This window comes from Salmo salar, chromosome 16, assembly GCF_965601325.2.
Source record: "Salmo salar chromosome 16, fSalSal1, whole genome shotgun sequence".
Classification (NCBI taxonomy): domain Eukaryota; kingdom Metazoa; phylum Chordata; class Actinopteri; order Salmoniformes; family Salmonidae; genus Salmo; species Salmo salar.
This window is the reverse complement of record NC_138306.1, coordinates 29217687-29242615: the sequence shown is the minus strand read 5'-3', so window position 1 is coordinate 29242615 and position 24929 is coordinate 29217687. Positions and strand designations below refer to the sequence as shown.

Genomic DNA, 24929 nt, shown 5'->3' with positions numbered 1-24929 from the left:
TATCCCGTAATGACAAAGCAAAAACATGTTTTTATACATTTTTGCAAATGTATTGAAAATTAAATACAGAACTATCTAATTTACATAAGTATTCACACCCCTGAGTCAATACTTAGTGAAGCCCCTTTGGCAGCGATTACATCTGAGTCTTTCTGCGTAAGTATATAAAGCCTTGTTTACATTGGCAGTTTGAAGTGACTCAAATCAATTTTTTTTTTTTGCATATCTGATTCTAATATGTTCTCACATGGAATTGGATGGTTTGGTGGTTTGAAGTCAGATACAAATCTGATTCCTGGTCATGTGACTTCTGTCTGAACGGTCAAATCTGGTTTATTTGCCCTCAAGTGGTTTTTAGACTGTTATTTGGCATATCTTGTTGCTTGGTAACTGGGTCATTCTATGAAAATAGTGGCTTTTTTGAACAGCCAACTTTTACAAATTGTAATTATTTTTAAAATGTAAACTTATAGTCAGATATTAGTTAACATCTTAACATTATAAATCAACGTAAATGACAGCTTAACATAATTGTATATTTTCACTACATTACATTAAAAGAAAGCTTGTGCTGCCTTTTTGTCACAGGTGTTACCTATATTTTAGATGACAGTTCAGGCTTTCTAGAATGTAATGAAACCAATGACAAACATGGGATTATTTCAAACAAATTTTATTAGTAATATTTTTAATGACAAATCATTTCAGATTTCATAAGGTTGATTTAATATGAACAATAAAATGAAGGTTATTGGTCAAAGATTAAGACCAAAATATGAAGCCTAATGACTAAAATTTGTCTTTCATAAAACAACAGATTTGTTGTCTGTAAAGATGTTTTATATATATATATATATTTCCAGTGTAATATGCATGTAACATAGTACAAACATGAAATCCTACTGTCACGCCTATCCACAAAACTACATAGCTTGTTAAAACAGTATGTATCAATTCTCGTGCCGAGAAAAATATTGTGTAGGCCTACTTAAAGGGATAGTTCATCTGAATTACAAAGTGACATATTGGTTTCCTTACCGTATAAGCAGTCTATGGACAAGGAATGACAGCAATCAATGCTTTGCTTTTGTGCCACACATGCAAAATAATTTGCATTTCAAACAGTGGCCAGGTAAACAAAAACATGGCTTGCTGTCATACCTTGTACATAGACTGCATACATGGTACACTGAAGATGGCGCTGAAGAACATGGCTGATGTTTTACATTCTCCCTACTAATTGTGCAATTTTGTAATTTTTTTTGCATTTTGTGTAACTTATTTCTTAACTTATTGTGTACATAAAGTTGCTGCTACCGTCTCTTATGACCGAAAATAACTTCCGGACATCAGAAAAGCGATTACTCACCGCAGACTGGAAGAAACTTTTTCCTTTAACAAGTCCGACGAGAAGGATATCCTGCTTTCACTGGAACAGGCCCATATCCATGCCTTTTGCGTGAAGAAAAAACACCGGAAAAGAGGCCGCAGATCGGGCACCCTTCTGAGAATCCGGAGGCGAGCGAGTAAACTCCCATTGCCTTCCATTCTCCTTGCTAACGTGCAATAGTCAGAAAATAAAATTGATGACCTACTATTAAGATTATCCTACCAACGGGACATTAAAAACGGTAACATCTTATGTTTCACCGACACGTGGCTGAACGAAGAAACAGACAATATAGAGCTGGCGGGATTTTCCATGCACCGGCAGAACAGAGACGCTACCTCTGGTAAGACGAGGGGTGGGGGTGTGTGTCTTTTTGTCAATAACAGCTGGTGCACGATGTCTAATATTCAAGAAATCTTGAGGTATTGCTCGCCTGAGGTAGAGTACCTTATGATAAGCTGTCGACCACACTATCTACCAAGAAAGTTCTCATCTGTATTATTCGTAGCTGTCTATTTACCACCACAAAGCGAAGCAGGCACTAAAACCGCTCTCAACCAACTCTATAAGGCCATAAGCAAAGAAGAAAATGCTCACCCAGAAGCGGCGCTCATAGTGGCAGAGGACTTTAATGCAGGCAAACTTAAATCAGTTTTACCTCATTTTTACCAGCATGTCACATGTGCAACCAGGGGTAAAATATCCTAGACCAACTTTTCTCTACACACAGAGATGCATACAAAGCTCTCCCCCGCCCTACATTTGGCAAATCTGACCACAATTCTATCCTCCTGATTCCTGCTCACAAGCAAAAACTAAAGCAGAATGTACCAGTGACTTGCTCAATACGGAAGTGGTCAGATGACGCAGCTGCTACTCTACAGGACTGTTTTGCTAGCACAGACTGGAATATGTTCCAGGATTCATCCAATGGCATTGAGGAATACACCACCTCAGTCATCGGATTCATCAGTAAGTGCATTGATGACGTCGTCCCCACAGTGACTGTATGTACATATCCCAACCAGAAGCCATGGATAACAGGCAACATCCGCATCGAGCTAAAGGCTAGAGCCGCCGATTTCAAGGAGCGGGAAACTAATCTGGACACTTATAAGAAATCCCGCTATGCCCTGAGACGAACCATCGAACAAGCAAAGTGTCAATACAGGACTAAGATTGAATCCTACTACACTGGCTCTGACACTCGTCGGATGTGGCAGGGCTTAAAAACTATTACGGACTACAAAAGTAAACCCAGACGCTAGCTGCCCAGTGACGCAAGCCTACCAGATGAGCTAAAATGCCTTTTATGCTCACTTTGAGGCATGCAACACTGAAGCATGCACGAGAGCATCAGCTGTTCTGGATGACTGTATGATAACGCTGTCGGTAGCCGATGTAAACAAAACCTTTAAACAGGTCAACATTCACAAAGCTTACCAGGACGTGTACTCGAAGCATGCATGGACCAACTGTCAAGTGTCTAAACTGACATTTTCAACCTCTCCCTGACCGAGTCTGTAATACCTACATGTTTCAAGCAGACCACCATAGTCCCTGTGCCCAAGGAAGCGAAGGTAACCTGCCTAAATTATTACCTCCCCGTAGCACTCACGTCGGTAGCCATGGAGTGCTTTGAAAGGCTGGACATAGCTCACATCAACAGCATCCTCCTGGACACCCTAGACTCACTCCAATTCGCACACCGCCCCAACAGATCCACAGATGACGCAATCTCAATCCCCCTCCACCATGCTCTTTCCCACCTGGACAAAAGGAACACCTATGTGAGAATGTTGTTCATCGACAACAGCTCAGCGTTCAACAACATAGTGCCCACAAAGCTCAACACTAAGCTAAGGACTCTGGGACTAAACACATCCCTCTGCAACTGGATCCTGGACTTCCTGACGGGCCAACCCCAGGTGGTAAGAGTAGGCAACAACATGTCCGCCACGCAACACTGGGGCCCCTCAGGGGTGTGTACTTAGTCCCCTCCTGTATTCCCTGTTCACCCACGACTGTGTGGCCAAACACGACTCCAACATCATCATTAAGTTTGCTGATGACACATCAATGTTAGGCCTGATCACCGACAACGATGAGACTGCCTATAGGGAGGAGGTCAGAGAACTGACAGTGTGGTGCCAGGACAACAACCACTCCCTCAATGTGAGCAAGACAAAGGAGCTGATCGTGGACTACTGGAAAAGGTGGCCTCACAGGCCCTAATTAACATCAACGGGGCTGTAGTGGAGCGGGTTGAGAGTTTAAGTTCCTTGGTGTCCACATCACCAACTAACTATCATGGTCCAAACATACCAAGACATTCGTGAATTGGGCACGACAAAACCTTTTCCCCCTCAGGAGACTGAAAAGATTTGGCATGGGTCCCCAGATCCTCAAAAGGTTCTACAGCTGCATCATCGTGAGCATCCTGACCGGTTGCATCACTGCCTGGTATGGCAATTGCTCGGCATCTGACCGTAAGGCACTACAGAGGGTAGTGCGAAGGGCCCAGTACATCACTGGGGCCAAGCTTCCTGCCATCCAAGCTTCCTGCCATCCACAAATTTCTTGTTAACAAACTACAGTTTTGGCAAGTCGGTTAGGACATCTCCTTTGTGCATGACACAAGTAATTTTTCCAACAATTGTTTACAGACTATTTCACTGTATCAGATTATTTCACTGTATCACAATTCCTGTGGGTCAGAAGTTTACATACACTAAGTTGACTGTGCCTTTAAACAGCTTGGAAAATTCCAGGAAATTATGTCATGGCTTTAGAAGATTCTGATAGGCTAATTGACATAATTTGAGTCAATTGGAGGTGTACCTGTGGATGTATTTCAAGGCCTACCTTCAAACTCAGTGCCTCTTTGCTTGACATCATGGGAAAATCAAAAGAAATTAGCCAAGACCTCAGACAAAAAATTGTAGACCTCCACAAGTCTGATTCATCCCTGGGAGCAATTTCCAAATGCCTGAAGGTACCACGTTCATCTGTACAAACAATAGTACGCAGGTATAAACACTATGGGACCACGCAGCCGTCTTACCACTCAGGAAGGAGACGCGTTCTATCTCCTAGAGATGAACGTACTTTGGGACGAAAAGTGCAAATCAATCCCAGAACAACAGCAGAGGACCTTGTGAAAATGCTGGAGGAAACATGTACAAAGTATTTCTATCCACAGTAAAACGAGTCCTATATCGACATAACCTGAAAGGCCGCTCAGCAAAGAAGAAGCCACTGCTCCAAAACCGCCATAGAAAAGCCAGACTACGGTTTGTAACTGCACATGGGGATAAAGATTGTACTTTTTGGAGAAATGTCCTCTGGTCTGATGAAGCAAAAATAGTTATTTGGCCATAATGACCATCGTTATGTTTGGAGGAAAAGGGGGAGGCTTGCAAGCTGAAGAACACCATCCCAACCGTGAAGCACAGGGGTAGCAGCATCATGTTGTGGGGGTGCTTTGCTGCAGGAGGGACTGGTGCACTTCACAAAATAGATGGAATCATGAGGTAGGAAAATTATGTGGATATATTGAAGCAACATCTCGAGACATCAGTCAGGAAGTTAAAGCTTGGTTGCAAATGGGTCTTCCAAATGGACAATGACCCCAAGTATACTTCCAAAGTTGTGACAAAATGGCTTAAGGACAACAAAGTCAAGGTATTGGAGTGGCCATCACAAAGCCCTGACCTCAATCCTATAGAAAATGTGTGGGCAGAACTGAAAAGGCGTGTGCGAGCAAGGAGGCCTACAAACCTGACTCAGTTACACTCGGTCTGTCAGGAGGAATGGGCCAAAATTCACCCAACTTATTGTGGGAAGCTTGTAGAAGGCTACCTTAAACGTTTGACCCAAGTTAAACAATTTAAAGGCAATGCTACCAAATACCAATTGAGTGTATGTAAACTTCTGACCCACTGAGAATGTGATGAAAGAAACAGTAGCTGAAATAAATAATTCTCTCTACTATTATTCTGACATTTCACATTCTTAAAATAAAGGGGTGATCCTAACTGACCTAAGACAGGGAATCTTTACTAGGATTAAATGTCAGGAATTGTGAAAAACTGAGTTTAAATGTATTTTTTAAGGTGTATGTAAATTTCCGACTTCAACTGTCGCCTCGTTATTGTTATTCTTGTTGTGTTACTTTTTATTGTTACTTTTTATTTTAGCCTACTTGGTAAATATTTTCTTCTTGAACTGCACTGTTGGTTAATGGCTTGTAAGTAAGCATTTCACGGTAAAGTCTACACTTGTTGTATTCGGCGCATGTGGCAAATAAAGTTTGATTTGGTAAGGAAACCATTTTGTAATTTGGGTGAGCTATCCCTTTAAGTAACTCTGTAGATACAGAGTACATATGTCTTCCTACAGACAGATTGTCTTAATTCTGACCTTGCAGTACTGGGTTCACTGTCTGGAGTGGACGGGGGGGGGGGTCAACACTGTCATTCCTGCTCTCAATCTCTCTGTGTTTTGCCTGTCTGACCCGCCATTTCCTTGGCTCCTGTATTTTTTCCCTTTCTGTGAGATCCTTCACTCTCTTTCTATTTTGACTCTCTAAATCCTTTAAGTAAGTCTAGTGTTTTTGTTTTAGGCAGCTCTGTGGTGTGGATCAGCATCCCTGCGCTGTCCGTGGAGTTTGCTTTTCAGCAGCACCTAATTTCGCTATATCTATCAAAAGGAAAGCCATATTATGTAATTACAATATTGAAACAGTAATAAAATGCTAATAAGTATTTTTAATTCTAGCTCTGTCAAGTTGGTTGTTTAACTTTGCTAGACAGCCATTTTGAAGTCTTGCCACAGATTTTCAACACGATTTAAGTCAAAACTGTAACTAAGCCATTCAATGTCGTCTTGGTAATCAACTCCAGTGTATATTTCCTTTGTGTTTTAGGTTATTGTTTTGCTGAAAGGTAAATTTGTCTCCCAGTGTCTGTTGGAAAGCAGACTGAACCAGGTTTTCCTCTAGGATTTTACCTGTGCTTAGTTCTTTTCTGTTTCTTTTTATCCTAGAAAACTCCTGAGGCCTTGCCAATTACAAGCATTACCCATAACATAATGCAGCCACCACCATGCTAGAAAGTAATATGAAGAGCGGTACTCAGTGATGTGTTCTGTTGGAGCTACCCCAAACGTATTGCTTTGTATTCAGGACATAAAGTACATTTCTTTGCCACATTTTTTGCAGTTTTACTTTAGTGGCTTATTGCAAACAGGATGCATGTTTTGGAATATTTTGATTCTGTACAGACTTCCTTCTTTTCAATCTGTCATTTAGGTTAGTATTGTGGAGTAACTACAAGGTTGTTGATCCATCCATCCATTCTCCTATCACAATCATTAAACTCTTTAACTGTATTAAAGTCACCGTTGGTCTTGTTGTGAAATCCCTGAGCGGTTTCCTTCCTCTCTGGCAACAGGGTTAGGAAGGACAGCTGTATCTTTGTAGTGACTGAGTGTATTGATACACCATCCAAAGTGTAATTATTAACTTCACCGTGTTCAAAGGGATATTCAATGTCAGCTTTTTTTTTATCCATCTACCAATAGGTGCTCTTCTTTGCGATGCATTGGAACACCTCCCTGGTCTTTGTGGTTGAATCTGTGTTTGAAATTACCTGCTCGACTGAGGGACCTTACAGATAATTGTATGTGTGGTGTACGGAGATGAAGTAGTCATTCAAAAATCATGTTAAACCGTATTATTGCACACAGAGTCCATGAAACTTATTATGTGACTTTACTCCTGAAATTTAGGCTTGCCATAACAAAGAGATTTGAATACTTGAATATTTCAGCTTTTCATTTTTTTATACATTTTTAAACATTTCTAAAAACATAATTCCACTTTGACATTATGGTGTATTGTGTGTAGACCAGTGACACACAACTGATATTTAGTGTGGAAAAAGTGCATTCGGAAAGTATTCAGATCAAATCAAATGTATTTATATAGCCCTTCTTACATCAGCTGATATCACAAAGTGCTGTACAGAAACCCAGCCTAAAACCCCAAACAGCAAGCAATGCAGGTGTAGAAGCACGGTGGCTAGGAAAAACTCCCTAGAAAGGCCGAAACCTAGAGAGGAACCAGGCTATGAGGGGTGGCCAGTCCTCTTCTGGCTGTGCCGGGTGGAGATTATAACAGCACATGGCCTAGATGTTCAAATGTTCATAAATGACCAGCATTGTCAAATAATAATAATCATAGTAGTTGTCGAGGGTGCAACAAGTCAGTAACACACGAGTAAGTGTCAGTTGGCTTTTTCATAGCCGATCTTTGAGAGTATCTCTACCGCTCCTGCTGTCTCTAGAGAGTTGAAAACAGCAGGTCTGGGACAGGTAGCACATCCAGTGAATAGGTCAGGTTTCCAGCAGGTCTGGGACAACAGGTCTGGGACAGGTAGCACGTCCGGTGAACAGGTCAGGGTTCCATAGCTGCAGGCAGAACAGTTGGAACTGGAGCAGCAGCACGGCCAGGTGAACTGGGGACAGCAAGGAGTCATCAAGCCAGGTAGTCCTGAGGCATGGTCCTAGGGCTCAGGTCCTCCGAGAGAGAGAAAGAAAGAAAGAGAATTAGAGAGAGCATATTTAAATTCACACAGGACACCGGATAAGACAAGAGAAATACTCCAGATGTGACAGACTGACCCTAGCCCCCCGACATAAACTACTGCAGCATAAATACTGGAGGCTGAGACAGGAGGGGTCAGGAGACACTGTGGCCCCATCCGATCCCTTCCCTTTTTCAACATTTTGTTACGTTACAGCCTTATTCTAAAATGGATTAAATAAATTGTTTTCCTCATCAATCTGCACACAATACCCCATAATGACGAAGCGAAAACAGGTTTTTTGAAATGTATGCAAATGTATTAAAATTGAAAGCAGAAATGCCTTATTTACATAAGTATTCAGACCCTTTGCTATGCGACTTGAAATTGCGCTCATGTGCATCCTGTTTCCATTCTTCATTCTTGAGATGATTCTACAACTTCATTGGAGTCCACCTGTGGTAAATTCAATTGATTGGACTTGATTTGGAAAGACACACACCTGTTTATATAAGGTCCCACAGTTGACAATGCATGTCAGAGAAAAAACCAAGTCAATTGTCCGTAGTGCTCTGAGACAGGATTGTGTCTGGGGAAGGGTTACAAAAAATGTCTAACAGCCAAGCTGAGCAATCGGTGGAGAAGGGCCTTGGTCAGGGAGGTGACCAAGAACCCGATGGCCACTCTGACAGAACCTTCCAGAAGGACAACCATCTCTGCAGTACTCCACCAATCAGGCCTTTTATGATAGAGTGGCCAGACAGAAGCCACTCCTCAGTAAAAGGCACATGACAACCCACTTGGAGTTTGCCAAAAGCCACCTAAAGGACTCTTAGGCTATGAGAAACAAGATTCTCTGATCTGTTGAAACCATGATTGAACACTTTGGCCTCAATGCCAAGCATTACGTCTGGAGGAAACCTTTTTTCGCTTCGTCATTATGGGGTATTGTGTGTAGATTGAGGGAATAAAAACAATTGAATACATTTTAGAATAAGGCTGTAACGTAACAAAATGTGGAAAAAGTCAAGAGGTCTGAATACTTTCTAAGTGCACTGTATGTCACAGGGTGGATGGCATTCTTTGATATGATGCATCTTCCTTGAGGCTGTACTCCATAATGTGAAATCAAACTAGAATATATTTTCACATCTCAAACCTCTGGCTCCCTGTCTCAGCTGCACCCACATAGTCGGTGTTTAAAGATCATCTCTGCTATGAGATGGGGACCGTTAACGACAGTATGTGTGAAAACATAGCCTAATAACAACACACTCTTATCAATGCCCTTTACATAACTGGCTGCTGGAAATCCTTGTTACCATAGTGACATTGTACCCCTCCAAGCCTAAAGGCCTATAGTGATGCTAGTAATGAAGTACCACCCACCCATGAATCAGGTTTACCCAGCAGCCTGATAAGAGGCATTGTCTGCTGTGTGGAGGGAGGGAGGGCTGGCGGGAGGGAGTGAGTGAGTGGGTGGGTGGCAGCTCTCTGAGATGACTCTGTGGTACTGATGGACTGGCTGGCTGGCTGTGCTTGCAGGTGGGCTTCCAGATTAAGACGCGGGTCCAGGAGCTGGGTCATGGATGTATCTATCTGGTTCAGAAGGCTGGGGCCCTGCAGATGAGCCCCACTGACAGCTTCTCCAAGAGGGAGCTCATCGAGTGTGCCCGTGGCGTCACTGAGAAGGTAGGCTGGAAAGAAGGCTGTTATAGTGTAATTCTTAAACCTTGAGGTAAATTGTGATAACTTTAAAGTCTGCAATGTTATTATCTGAATGCAAAGAAATATATATATCAGTTGAAGAAAGAGTCGAGGTATGAATGCCGTTCTGGTGTCAGGGAAATAGCTGAGAATAGGCTCTGAGGATTATGGCTTGCTATAATGGAGCATTCTCCACTGTGCCTGAAAGCCCTTATTCTCCTGGGGGAAGAACTGGGGGAGTGAATCAAGCAGACCTACAGTAGGTGTCAATAAACTGGAGTTATGTTTTCTATGTGTTGTGTTAAAATAACAACTTGTGCTCTACAGTAGCCGTGAAGATTAATATCAGTTCAGTGTTTTAGTTCATGTTCTCTTGATTGTACTTATATAGTGAAATTAGACCGATTTGTCCCTTCTGTGACCCTAGAACTAGCTGGTTCTCAATGAGTCGGCATTAGAATTTCTTCTCCTTGCCCACTGCATGATTTGATTCAAGGCTCATATCAGACTTGAATAATTTGTGGCCTAATGCTTTTGAGGACTGGGGAGCTGAACCTTGCTATGCCTCATTTGAATGCGTCTCTCATGGCTTTTCGTTTGTTTGTGAGGGACTGCAGACGTCTGTCTCTGTCTGTCTCTGTCTCTCTGTCTGTGTCTGTGTGGACTGGGAGGGAGAGGGAGCACTGTGTGATGCAGCGTCGGATTCATTGTTTTAACCTGTTTGTGCAGAAGCAGGCTCAAGGCTAATGCATGGTTCCCCCTCGCTCTCCTTCTGCTAGCTCCCTAACAGCTCCCTGCTCAGTCCAGCTCTCTCAGATTGCCTCACAGTCGGTCCTCCCATTACCTTGATTCACATCTTGAATTGAATGCAAATGGGAAGCTTAAATCAAATTAGGATTTTGCCAACATGTTATTTGGTGATGGTGAATCGTGCACTGTAAGCCGTGGATCCTGAGTGGTGGTTGTCATTCACAGATAATCGCAGATGTTATGCCTAAGCGCCTTCGTTTTCTCTTAACATAATAAGGTCAGAGGGTATGATTAGTTTATGATCATGCTGTGTGTTTGAATGTTTTTTGAGACAGACCTGGAGGTGCTGTTATTAATCCTGTGTTGTGTTTTGCTCTGTCTGTCTGTCTGTCTGTCTGTCTGTCTGTCTGTCTGTCTGTCTGTCTGTCTGTCTGTCTGTCTGTCTGTCTGTCTGTCTGTCTGTCTGTCTGTCTGTCTGTCTGTCTGTCTGTCTGTCTGTCTGTCTGTCTGTCTGTCTGTCTGTCTGTCTGTCTGTCTGTCTGTCTGTCTGTCTGTCTGTCTGTCTGTCTGTCTGTCTGTCTGTCTGTCTGTCTGTCTGTCTGTCTGTCTGTCTGTCTGTCTGTCTGTCTGTCTGTCTGTCTGTCTGTCTGTCTGTCTGTCTGTCTGTCTGTCTGTCTGTCTGTCTGTCTGTCTGTCTGTCTGTCTGTCTGTCTGTCTGTCTGTCTGTCTGTCTGTCTGTCTGTCTGTCGTAGGTTTCCATGGTGCTGTCTGCGCTGCAGGCAGGTAACAAAGGCACTCAGGCCTGCATCACAGCAGCCAGCACTGTCTCTGGCATCATCGCTGACCTGGACACCACCATCATGTTCGCCTCGGCCGGAACACTCAACCCTGAGAACGAAGAGTCCTTCGCAGACCACAGGTGAGACCAGGACAGAGTAGTGAGGTGAACACTGTTCTGTTGAGGAGATGACCTTGGGACAAACATATTAAGTCCACAGAAGCCACAGGTCAAATATGGGTCAGTGAAGGAATAGAATAGAATGCATGGACTTTGACCTCATACAAGATGGCTTTCTTTTGAGAAAAGGGAATATTTCTTCCCATAAACTGCAGCTTCTGTATGACTATAGAGTATTCAATAAATCTTTATTGTTCCCAATGGGTATTTGACAAGATTTTGTGTGGGGTTCTTCAGGGAGAGCATCCTGAAGACAGCCAAGGCTCTGGTGGAGGACACTAAGCGGCTGGTGTCTGGGGCAGCGTCCAGTCAGGACAGATTGGCCCAGGCTGCCCAGTCCTCAGCCAACACCATCACCATGCTCACTGATGTGGTCAAACTGGGGGCCACCAGCATGGGCTCTGACGACCCAGAGACTCAGGTAATACACTGACCACACCCTGTTGGATTGAAATGACAACACATAAATGTAACACTACAACAATCTTCAGACACTAAACATTTTTTTCGAATAAATCTTTCAACATATTTATATCACATACTTCTAAATAGTCTAATCATAATTTAACCTGTATGCCCATGTATTATATAAAGGTCATCCTGACAGACCTGCACTGTTCTGATATTCTTTTGTCATTCTGTCTAGCCATTCTGTAACTGAGCCCTCTTACATACATTTCCTCCTGCTGTATCTCTCCCCTTCACTTTGTCAAAAGTATCATAGTTCCAAGAAGAAATGATATGGCCAGGCTCTGTTAAATCCTGCCCTGAGGTAGGCCTGATAAACCTGTACTTGTGTTGTATTAAGGTTTCTCTCTCTCTCTCTCTCTCTCTCTCTCTCTCTCTCTCTCTCTCTCTCTCTCTCTCTCTCTCTCTCTCTCTCTTCCCCCCCCCCCCCCCTCTTGTCAGGTGGTTCTCATAAATGCGGTGAGAGATGTGGCCAAGGCTCTAGCTGAGCTCATCGGTGCCACCAAGTGTGCTGCAGGCAAGCCAGCGGATGACCCGTCCATGTATCAGCTGAAGAGTGCTGCCAAGGTACTATAAGACACACACATCTTTAACATCGAGAATACCACACTGAATTTGTTTATTCAGCCGCCCTTGTTTTGCATAAATGTAGCTCCTGTACAGGGATATGCTTATCTATAGATACAGTATCTAATACAATATGCTGTCTTGTGTGTGTCACTGCAGCAGGTTCTCAAATCATTACGAATGATCCGGTTTCCAGCAGGATATGACACTTTCTTATCGCTGTTCGTGTTTGACCGTGTGTGTGATGTGTGTGATGTGTGTTTGTGTGTGATGCATGTTTGTGTGTGTGTGTGTGTGTGTGTGTGTGTGTGTGTGTGTGTGTGTGTGTTTGCCACTGTCACTGAGATGGGTATCAGGTGTGTGTGACTCATGCTTGTCACAGTGGGTGTGAGCTCTGAGCCATCTGTGATAACACCACTGTGACTGTAGGACTGGAGAGGCTCCTCATCTCCAAGACTATGGCGAGACAGCCACTGATTGGGGCTTTACTGAAGCCTAGCTAAACCTACCTGCCCTGTCCTTTCTATTCACACTCTCCCTCCAGATCCACCAACACATAGGCCAGCATTTCAGAAACACAAAATAAGCTCCACAGTCATTTTTTCTCAATTTTAATAGAGGATATCCAAGGGAACATTACACTAAACAGACTTGGGAGCATATCGTTTCACAGTGTGCAGAGACCTCATAGTTCACAGGCCTTACAGCCCGAGTCCAGGTATGGGCTTTAAGTATATCTGTCCTTGGTTATAACTTGGAGCAGATCAAAGGATTTATAGGTTGACTGTATAGCCAGCATCATATAACCATAACCAAAGCATTGCCTCTCTAAGACACGCCCCTAATCCTTCTCACCCTTCAATCACTCTTATCCTCCAACTATTCAGCCATACATATGCAACTCTAACTGTTACATTAGGCTTATTTTCCTCTCTAGTTATAATCTAATTAGGGCCACCCATGTAACCTGCTCAAACTCACAGCTTGTTTTCATTCCTCCAACATATGGTGACCTCCGAATGGGACCCTCTCTCAAACCCCTCAGTGCTCTGTTCGGGTTGTTGAAATATGTTCAGCGTTCCATGGCACAATCTGCTCCTCACAAACAAGCTGTACACGGTCTGTTTGAGGTTTTGTTGTAGGGTTCTTGCTTATAAAACAAGTTTGTCTGTGTTTCTGCTTCAAGGTTTTTTTCCTCGTGGTCTGAAATGTATAGTATTGTCCGTCCATACTGTTGGTGTTCTATCAGGGCTGGATCTACTGCGAGACCCCAGTCTGGTCTCTGGTGCTGGGGGGAGACGGCGCCACCTGCTGGCCTGGCTCTTTGTTTAGTAAGTGTCATCCCACTGCTACATTCCCTCTCTCTCTCTGAAGGTGATGGTGACCAATGTGACGTCACTGCTGAAGACGGTCAAGGCTGTGGAGGATGAGGCTACTCGCGGGACAAGGGCACTGGAGGCCACCATTGAGTGCATCAAACAGGAGTTGACAGTAAGACTCCTTGACAGACTCCCCTTGCCAGGCTGGTTAAAGCCAGGGAGGTGTGCCTGTATATTGAATGCCGTACCTAACCGTTAAAAAACAATTTTTTACTTGACTTAAACTCTGATATCTATTCAACCTTTGCTGCTCCTCTTCTCCTCTCCTCTCCTACCCAAAGCCCTGCAGTATTCTCATTGGTCTTATAAGGGATTTTGTAGCACACACAGGGGGAAAGAGACCCTGACATTTTTGTCAGCTTGTTTTTCTTGTGATTTACTGCTAATCCTTATCAGTGTACCCTCAGGACCACAACAGGCTTTATCTAGGTTGCAAATCCAATTCAAACACAGCCCACTTAGCTCATAATTATAGTAGCATCAATAACACTAGGACATTTGTCCACCCTACGTATTTACTCTAACAGTGGTCGTTAACACCTCGGGCTGACTGTTGACTGTTTAAGACTAACAATAAGCACCAGGAGTATTTTCTAGTCAGGTCATATCGTCAGGAAAAACTATTGTCCTTAGTAATAATGCACAAACCTGTGCATCAAGGTAGTTCATCCTCAGTGGCTGTAAGTGCAGTCACAGCTAGTCATGCTGTGTGTGTGCACAGGTGTTCCAGTCCAAGGACGTCCCCGAGAAGTCGACCACGCCGGAAGAGTTCATCCGCATGACAAAGGGCATCACCACAGCAACAGCCAAGGCTGTGGCAGCGGGCAACTCTGCCCAGCAGGAGCACGTCATCGCCACAGCCAACCTGAGCCGCAAAGCCATCTCTGATATGCTGACCACCTGCAAGGTGATAATCCACCCCAACCCTGCCAGTTCAGGCCTCACACTGACACTACAGCACAGCATTCAGTCCCATAATGCCGCTCTGCCAGGAAAATGTGAGAGCAGGACAGCAGGGGCTAATTCAGATGGCTGGTGTGACTCACTCATGGTTCTATGTCACTCAGCCTTGAACATTAGGCATGATGTCCTTCAGGCACATCACAATACTTCTAGCAGTGAAAAGACCAGGAAAGAAGGATCAAAAAGTATTTGGAGACCTTAACAAACTGGCTCATACTGCTCTAAGTAACATACAGTCTGGATCACAGGAGGTTGGTGGTACCTTAATTGGGGAGAACGGGCTCGTAGTAATGACTGGAGCGGAATCAGTGGAATGGTATTTAATACATCAAACACATGGTTTCCAGTTGTTTGATGCCATTCCATTTGCTCCGTTCCGACCATTATTATGAGCCGTCCTCCCCTCAGCAGCCTTCTGTGGTCTGGATAGTATATCCTAATGTACTGTTTCCCAACTCGAGTTCTCGAGTACCCTCTGTGGTAGCAGCGGACAACCACACATGATTCAACTCATTGAAGGCTTGAATGATTAGTTGAAATGTTGAATCAGGTGTGCTTGTCCAGAGCTGCAACAAAAAATTGTACTGTTGGGGGTACTGGAGGACTGGAGTTGGGAATCACTGGACTAGTGGTCACACTATATTTTAGACATTGACTCACTGACTAGACAGAGCATATCATCTAGGCAAAGCATATCACTAAGCAGAGCATATTACCAGGCTGAAAATATCACTAGGCATAGCATATCACTAGGCATAGCAAATGTCTCCTTTTCTAAGTTGTTGTTTCTTCTTCCAGCAAGCGGCCTGTCATCCAGAGGTGAGTGAGGACGTGAGGAGCAAGGCCCTGCACTACGGGTCAGAGTGCACCACTGGATACATCGACCTGCTGGAGCAAGTACTGCTGGTGAGATGGAGAATACAATACATCACACGGACAACACCTTATGACTCATAACCTCTATTAGCTTGGCCTGATGGCATGTGGCTCCATGAGGTAGGTTGTGTCTCTGTTTGTGTCCAGGTGCTCCAGAAGCCCACGGCTGACCAGAGGCAGCAGCTGGCGGTACACTCCAAGTGTGTGGCGGGATGTGTGACAGAGCTCATTCAGACAGCTGAGGCCATGAAGGGTGAGACCGTACACAGTGCTGCCACACACACACAATTGCATACATGCACACACACACACACACACACACACACACACACACACACACACACACACACACACATTCACCTAGAGGAGCATAGTTCGTCCAGACTACTGCATTCTGCAGAAACACGACATACCATTCTGGCTATTTATTCAAACAATGTACATTTGTGTGTGCGTGTGCGCGCGCGTGCGTGTGCGCGCGCATGCATGCGCTGGAAACTATTGTTGCTGGAAATGACAGATTTATTTCATGGAATATCTACATAGGTGTACAGAGGCCCATTATCAGCAACCATCACTCCTGGGTTTTCTAATGATCAATTAGCCTTTTATAATGATAAACTTGGATTAGCTAGCACAACATGCCATTGGAACACAGGAGTGATGGTTGCTGATAATGGGCCTCTGTACGCCTATGTAGATATTCCATTTAAAAAATCAGCCGTTTCCAGCTACTATAGTTATTTACAACATTAACAATGTCTACAAGGTATTTCTGATCATTTTGATGTTATTTTGGTGGACAAAAAATGACCTTTTCTTTCAAGAACAAGGACATTTCTTAGTGACCCCTTTTGAATGGTAGTGTAGTTAGGGTATAATGTGTATATTTATGTTTTATATACAGGGCACGTTTGTAAAAGAGATCTAGGTTTCAATATGTCTTCCCTGTTAAAATAAAGGTTCAATAAAAAATAAGAATATTGTGTTTGTGTGAGAATTGGATCCCATTGTACAGCCAAAGACCCACTGGGGTTATCCATTTCACCTCTAATGCTTCTTCTTTTCCCTCTCTCTATTCTGCCTCAGATGGAGGTAAGTGAGAGATGGGGCTGTTTGGTTCCTGCAGATCACTTTTCACACAGGCACAGAGGGGAGGTGGAGAATGGGGGGAAGGGCGACGGAACAGATTTCCCCAGGGTTTAACATAATCTGCAACAACATCATTCCATCTGCTTTTCCAAGCTGTTCCCAAATAGTCCCGTTTTATGGCCACTTTAAAACCTATAAAGAGTGGCAATAATCCATTAAAAGTACATTTCTTCAAGCTCTTATTTAACCGTATTTAACTTTGAGGCATTAGAATCACTATAGACAGAACATAGAGTGGAAAACCTGAAAGGTATATCTGGTTGGCTTTGTATGTTCAGAGGTATAATGCTCGTTATCACTGCGTGTGTGGAGTTGTGTTAGTGTGTTGTAAATTGACTGGTGTGATGTGGATTTTGTTATGTGCGGTGGCATTTATGTAGACAGGGCATAAGTGAACTGGCTTTGTCTTAACTGGGAATGTATTTCTGTATTGTAGGATTTGTATAATGTGGTTATGACCTCTCGGTGGTGTGGTTTAGGGTCAGAATGGGTGGACCCCGAGGACCCCACTGTCATCGCAGAGACTGAGCTGCTGGGAGCGGCAGCCTCCATCGAAGCCGCAGCCAAGAAACTGGAGCAGCTGAAACCCAGAGCCAAGCCCAAGGTAGGCCTACCTGTGCCCTTCTCAACCAACTCCAACACCTCTCTCCACACCTCTCAGACCAGACCTCCACCACAGAACACACCTATCTACTCAGGAAGGCTACCTGGGCCAAAGATAACAAAAGTTTACATTGACTTTAAAGTACAGTAAGTTGTTACAATCTCAGAGCTGAGATTGTGATTTGTTAGGGGGAAATGAGAGTATTATGTGAACTGTAGCCCACCTGTAAAACGATGCTGACTCAGACAGCCTACTTGTGTGTTCTGTGAGCTTGCAGAATGTTGATGTATTTATGGCCGTTAGAAGGTTTTGTCTGGGGAGCAATCTGGTGTTTTTCTAGAGATTCTGTAGAGCCGTGTTGCCAGGAGACAATTACATTACTGGGACCTGAAGCTTATGTTGGAATGAGTACACATTTCTGATGATCTGTCTGAAACCTATTGACGGAAAGGTCATCCTCCTTGTTGAACCCATTTCCTTTGTTTTATTACAGCATTCCGTTGTTTTTAGACTAAAATAAGAAGGGCCTTTCTCAGCCCAAGGTGTTCACCCACTTCATGGAGTGGTATTGCACAACCCAACTTTACTGATCTTAAAAAAACTGTAACAAAACTATCTCTGTGAGTACTTATGCATTGTCTGAAATTTGATTACAAAAGTTGAACAGCAAGTATGTAAGGTGTGAGCTGTATACATTTGTGTGTTTGTTTGTGTGTGATGGTGTGCACATTGAACTGAACCTCCGATCCTCCCAATACACGTCCTCCTTCTCCTGTAGTGCTCTGTGGTGTTCTTGTTTTGTGTCATTGGTTGATCAGACCTGGTCCCCCTCTCTAGCTCTTGGGTGCAGTAATAAACATGGCTGGAGAATCTCCTGTTTTCATAAGAGACTTCCTGATAGCCCTGCAGTCTCAGGTCCAGACTTCAGCAGGGCACAGTGTTTATGAGAGGGGGGTGTAGGGAGGTTTGCTTCTTTTGGATGTCAGTATCTGTCTGCCCTCTAGTGAGCTGTTAACAATGGTGCATGCCTTCTTCTTCCACAAGGCAGAGAGGCAGGGCAGAGATTTTGAGGTCTTTGTTTCTATCATGAAACAATCACTCTTACCAGCTACGGTTTACGAGGTTTACTGCTATATTACGGAAGGTGTAGAATACCTTAGACCTCAAAATATCAAGCCCATAGTACAACTTCAGAAAGGAACACTGAATAAAACATCTAAATCAGTGTGAACTATGTTTCCTCTAATGACGAGGTAGTGTCTGTGACTATTTACAACCACTCCTGTTCACCTTCTACTCCCTCCTTCCATACTTTCCTCTCTGTGCCCCCTCTCCCCTCCTTCCCACCCTGTAGAAGGGCATCTCCCGCCCCAGCATGCTTCACTCTTCCTCCATTCTCTTGAGATGTTGTAGACTTGGAAGCCTTCTCTGCAGGCCTCTGTCTGATATGTTTGATATATTAGGTTGTTATTCAGTCCAACTATATATCAAACATATTCCTACAGTGTCCCGCACTGTCTCCAGCCACGTGTGCCTTGTGTGTTGGTGCTGCTGGCATGATCTGTGGTCACTGACTGATGTAGTCTACTAAGACAGGAGTGACATTATTTATTTCCCTTTTTAGAGGTCCTTCTGTATCTTGCAAAGTGTTTTGTTTGGATTTTCCAACAGCAAACAGTTTTTGAAGATCCGTGGAAGCATTCCCCATTATGAAATGTGTTGGTGGATGTGATTGGCCAGTAACTCAACATGGCGCCATAAAACAACCAATGGAGTTTTTTGTTTTGTCTTATTGCCACAAGAGATTGCCCTAAGTGCATTTCCATGGTTAAATGTGTGCTTTTGCTTTTAGCAAGCTGATGAGACGCTGGACTTTGAGGAGCAGATCCTGGAGGCAGCGAAGTCCATAGCTGCAGCCACTAGTGCTCTGGTGAAGTCTGCTTCTGCAGCTCAGAGAGAGCTGGTGGCACAGGGCAAGGTCAGTTACAACTGTTTCAGAATCATAAATGTCTGAATGTCACCTCCGCAACAAAAAACACAAGTCTGTGAAATGTCTCTCTCTCTGCCCTCCAGGTGGGATCCATCCTTGCTAATGCTGTGGATGATGGCCAGTGGTCACATGGTCTCATATCTGCTGTGAGTTTCCATCATTGTTTAGTTTTTACATGTACAATTAAAACAGAACTTGATCATGAAACTGTGCATGGTGAATCAATGTTTCTGTCTGAGGCTGTACCCTGATGTGTGGTTGCTATTCCCTGTAGGCGAGGATGGTGGCGGCAGCGACCAGTAACCTGTGTGAGGCGGCCAATGCCTCAGTCCAGGGCCACGCCAGTGAGGAGAAGCTCATCTCCTCAGCCAAGCAGGTGGCAGCCTCCACAGCCCAGCTCCTAGTGGCCTGCAAGGTCAAAGCTCAACCGGACTCCGAGGCCATGAGGAGACTACAGGTATAGCCCTACTAAACACAACACAGCCCACTGGGTTCCACTGCTATTTCTCTGACTTCGCCTCCACACACTATGATGGCATTAACCATGGGTTCTGTATCCCTAAGGCTGCTGGGAACGCGGTCAAGCGGGCATCAGACAACCTGGTGAAGGCGGCTCAGAAAGCTGCCTTTGACAAAGCTGATGACCACAGTGTGGTGGTCAAGACCAGGTTCGTGGGTGGCATTGCTCAGGTGAGATTTTAGAGTTTATATTCTGAATACCCTGTAAGTGACACATTGAAGTGTCACTTCAATTTTACTTTGTGTATTTTCCACCTCTACCTCTTCAACTGTTCCCAGCTTTGTTGCCTTCACATGCAAATGTTTCCTCTCTAACTAAATGGTTTTGAAATTGAGGTAGGGCACTACAGTATGACTGAATAGAACAACAGCTGCGATTCAAATCTGTGGTTTCGCATGCATCCACAGCTGCCTGAAAAGTCCCTTGAAAAGTTTTCACATTCTTCTGGTTATCCACTCACTTTTCATCCATAGCCATATGTAATTGAAGAGTGGATGTCCACTTCCTAGCCTAGGGCTCCCTTCTACCTAGAAAGCTTTGTTTTCAACTGAGGAAGGTGATTAAGTGTCTTCCAGAAATCATGTTGTGCATGCATTTGTGCATATATATGTGTGTGCCTGAGGGAGCGTGCGTGCATGGGTGTGTATAACACTGAAGGGCTTCTAGCCAGCACCCCTCCAGAGACACTTTCCCAAAGCGGGTCTCTCTCAAGTGAGCTAGTCGTAACCCACACGCTGCCATCTCCCAAATCCACAAGAGCTCCTTGCTTAAGAAAATAAATAGATACTTACTGCATAGTTAAATTTAAGACATTCCACTAGTTACCACAGAACAGTTATGTTAATTCTAGGTTTTCTATAACCCGCTTTGAAGAAACCTACTGTGAAATGGAGTATGAGCAGTATTCCAAGTGTTCTGAAGAAAATATTTCCTTTGTAGAACTCAATCAAGTCCATGTGTACACTAAAGGGACTCAAGGAAATGGTTTGACGATTTTATTACCTGTTGGGTTTGCGTGTTACAGGACAGATTGAAGATGAGCAGACTGAAGCATGTATTTAATATTTAACCCTTTCCTCCGCTCCTCAGATCATTGCAGCACAGGAGGAGATGCTGAGGAAAGAGAGAGAGCTGGAGGAGGCCAGGAAAAAGCTGGCTCAGATCAGACAGCAGCAGTACAAGTTCCTGCCCACTGAACTGAGGGAGGATGAGAGATGATTGGTCCGGAGGAAAGTTGATGGACATCAGATTGGAACCTACTGTTACACAGAGATGTAGCTGACACCTGTGATTGGCTGTTTCTCTCTCACTTACGGGTGGAGTGTATAACGTACTTGGGCCAGGCCTGTTTTATGAGAGGAACTAGTGCCTGTGTTCAGATGCGTGCGTGCGTGTGTGTGGATGCGTGTGTGTTTCACAGAGGATGATATTGACATTATGACTTATAAGGACCAGCTGGCTACAGCTGTACTGTATTAGCAGGGTTAGGACTTGCAATCTGAAGATTGAGACAGATTATCTTACTGATTTTATGGTAGGATACATGAATAAGGACATCAAAGTTAAATGAACATTATTGGACCCAATAATGGCAAATATTATTAATACTTTCAGCTTTCATGGATACATCTGTAAATCAGTTGAAGGTAGTTTAAACCATGTAAAATAAAAATGGGTAGCTCACTCCAACTAGCACAGCTGACATAGGGATCTATGGCTTAAGTTCCTCACACAGCGTTCTAAGTGTTGGTTGAAGTATTGCTGTACTCCAATGCTTCATTTCATCATTGGCCTGCATGCACCATTATAACTAATACACATCAATAAAGCTACTAACCAATAGTGTAGCTTATAATTGGGCATTTGTAATATGTTAGTATATGAATGTGAGCTTTGGATTTGCTGTTGAATAGGTAAACGTTTGAATTTTATATACTGTATTTAATGTGATAGAACTTCACCTTCACACTAAAATCATAGTGTCAGTGGGTCTGGTCTGAGTGGATAGTAAAGCCAACAGCAGACGCTAGTACATCTATTACAGCATCATAATACCTTTTACAGTAATACTTCTCTAAGTAATAATTATCCCTGGTGTGTGAGTAGGGTGATCACTGCCTCCCTCCTTTGGACATTCAGCTGTCACTCATATTAAAGGAGCAGAGAGCAGTCACGTGCAGAGGGTCATTAAGGGGCTAAATCTTGGGGTCTATGTGCGATCCTATCTGTAATGCTTGTCAGACTAGTATTCTCTCCCCCCACCCCTCTCACACTCTTTCTGGGCTGCCTGCTGCCTGCACGAAGAGGCTCGGTTTACATTCTTTGTCATGTTTGTTCTCTCTTGTCTCTGTGTTTTAATTCCAGTCTAATTGACAGTAGCCAGAGTTGATAGTTCCACCATACACACGCAACAGCAATGCTATGCTCCGTTTGGCCATGCCCTTTTCAGCTGGTGGTGTTGATACTTATTACAGATTCCATTGAATTTGGAAGATGAGCTTCTTCTTGTGTTCATGTTCCTATTGTTACTCTCGGCTATGATCATAGCAATACATTAACACTCCATGTACTATATCAGATTGATGAGAGTGCAGCACTGATTGGAATTGTATATGCAGCTGTGTATGGTGTTTTTACTCTTAAACAGCACTGAGATGGCTGGTATGACCTTATGCACTGAGCAGCGCAAGCAATGCCTTCCATGTTCAACCATTCAGGATTACTACTAACGCTCTTGTCAAATCTAACACGTGATGAAACTATATACAGTCCAGTCCTGACTAGGAAACTAGTTCATTTATGTTATTACAGTATTGGTGTAGTATAAGGTCATTAGTATTGCTTCCACTCCAGCACCTCAAACCCTTGTTGTAAGTCTCTGGTCTGCATTGTGTACTAGTGCCTTAATTGATTCTGCTGTACCAATTGCTCAAGGCTGTATCTAAGCCTCATCCTTCTGGATGAGAACATGTCCCTACCAGCCTTTCCCAAACTCGGTCCTCGGACCCCAAGTGGTGCACATTTTGGTTTTTCCGCTAACGCTACACAGCTGATTCAAATTTTCAAAGCTTGATGATTAGTTGATTTTTTTTTATTCAGCTGTGTAGTCCTAGGGTAAAAACCAAAATGTTCACCCCTTGAGGACCAAGTTTGGGAAACCCTGCGAGTCTAGTCTAACCATAACTCGCTAGGTCTTTAACTACCACTTAGTCCTATGCCATAACACAATGTATTGCCTTGGCTGGTAGCCCATCTGCCTGCCGTAAACCCTGCTGGTATATAAAGTGCATCCATGGGTCGTTTAGGTTTTGAGACTATATATGAAATTGAACATACCACTGCATTCCATGAGCATGTGGCAAGTTATTGAACTCTTAAAGATGGGAATTTGCTCTGCCTTGAAATTCATTCAACATACAAGTAATCCTTATAAATAGGACTAATGAACTTCCTTGTTTAATTGTTAAACCAATATAAATGAGTTTTTATCAATAAATGTAATGACTATCCTGAGATAATGTATATTGTCTAAGCAATTTGTCTATAAGCATTAACTGAAATAGGAAAAATGACTAGCTGTTATTCAAATGTAGGTGTTGTCCTTTCTTTAACAGACTGAATTTGTTTCAACAGTTAATATGAACTGATACTGTATGTATAATATTTATCTGGTCACAAAGGTATTTTTTATATTCACTGAAAATAAAGACTTTGAAACAAGCATGGCCCAGTTTGTTACTGGTCATTCTGATTAATGAACTGTATGTATCATTCATTCTTGAACAGGAATCCTGAATTGCCTGAAAGGGAAGTCGAATTGAATAGCAAAGTAAAGACTTTATCAGCTCACCAACATTCTTTCCAGTAGAGGTCCCTGTTAGTCTTTTCAATGCTGCGTTTGGGGTCACTGGGTGTTCTGAGAACTATGATGTCGTACTGGATGGCCATTACATTGCAAATGCAGTCAGCCAGACCAAATATGGTCATACAGTATATGCTTTATTCCCCCTGGTTCACAGAACAGACTGTTGTGGATACCATGCAGGGACTGGCTGCTATTTTAGATGTTTGGATGTGCTGGTGATGATGGTTGGTATTTCAATTCACTTCAATAGAATGCAAGTATATGGAAAGGAATTGCCCATTTCTATATTATTGCTGATATTAAAAGTCCTCTGATGTTTAAGTGATGCCATGTACCGTACATTAGACTGATTCTGTTTCTAGTAGACCTGACAATGGCAGTGGGCACGTTCTCTTCAGGTGGCCATTCTTCAAGTCAGTCTGGAGCTCACATGCCAGTCCTCACAGTGCACAGCCCTGATTCTTCCCAGGACAGGCTGTATGAAATATGGTCAGAGCAGTGTTACCCAGCAGTACAATACACAGAGCCAACCTAATGAACGCCATATTTGGCTGTTTGAATGTTTGGGTCTCATGTGAGGCCTGACCACACAGTGGAGAGGGGAAACTCAAGCCATGTGTTCAGCAGGGAAGGGAGTGCCATTCTACCACAACACAGTCCAGAGGAAGAGGAGGATGTTTGTTTGGGGAGCTTTGGCTCTTAAATTGGGCTATCAAAACCTTCAATGGGATATGACTAATGCTGTGTAGAACCCACAATCTTCAGTGTGTACGTCCTCTTATTGTCATGAACTTCATGACTGCAGGCTGATTAGGAAACCGCTGTATTAGAGCTGAAATCAAGTTTCCACACTGGCCATTATTATGGAAACGTTTTCTGCCACCAGCATGAATACCTTCATGGCTCCAACATGATTGCACCAGTGGTGTGTATTCATGGATGACAAAAAGTTGACAAAGAAAACCCATAAAATAATGCATCTTTCGTCTCTCTGTGTTTCATAATTTTCCTTCAATTCGCAAGAGGCTGAATGTATCTCACAGGAGAAAGCATCCGAATGAGCAAAACAGCGCCCCGCTATCACTCGACGTGTAGGCCATCTATCTGAAGATGTCCAAACGAGTGTGACTTTGTTGCCGCCCATAGCATTGAA

At 43.5% G+C, this 24929-nt stretch overlaps 1 protein-coding gene across 2 annotated transcripts in view; it reads left to right on the top strand.

Moving 5' to 3' along the window:
* The window catches only part of LOC106573504 (talin-2), a 141361-nt gene extending 117730 nt beyond the window's left edge, over positions 1–23631 (top strand). For both annotated transcript variants that reach the window (XM_082962666.1, XM_045697137.2), the window contains 14 exons: positions 9523–9669; positions 11187–11353; positions 11630–11813; positions 12302–12427; positions 13802–13918; positions 14528–14713; positions 15568–15675; positions 15793–15898; positions 17277–17401; positions 19254–19379; positions 19475–19537; positions 19666–19848; positions 19956–20081; positions 21001–23631. In XM_082962666.1, coding sequence (XP_082818792.1) covers positions 9523–9669; positions 11187–11353; positions 11630–11813; positions 12302–12427; positions 13802–13918; positions 14528–14713; positions 15568–15675; positions 15793–15898; positions 17277–17401; positions 19254–19379; positions 19475–19537; positions 19666–19848; positions 19956–20081; positions 21001–21129 — 1893 coding nt within the window. In that variant the 3' untranslated portion in view covers positions 21130–23631. The remainder of the gene's footprint in view (positions 1–9522; positions 9670–11186; positions 11354–11629; positions 11814–12301; positions 12428–13801; positions 13919–14527; positions 14714–15567; positions 15676–15792; positions 15899–17276; positions 17402–19253; positions 19380–19474; positions 19538–19665; positions 19849–19955; positions 20082–21000) is intronic.
* Positions 23632–24929: the final 1298 nt, after the last annotated feature.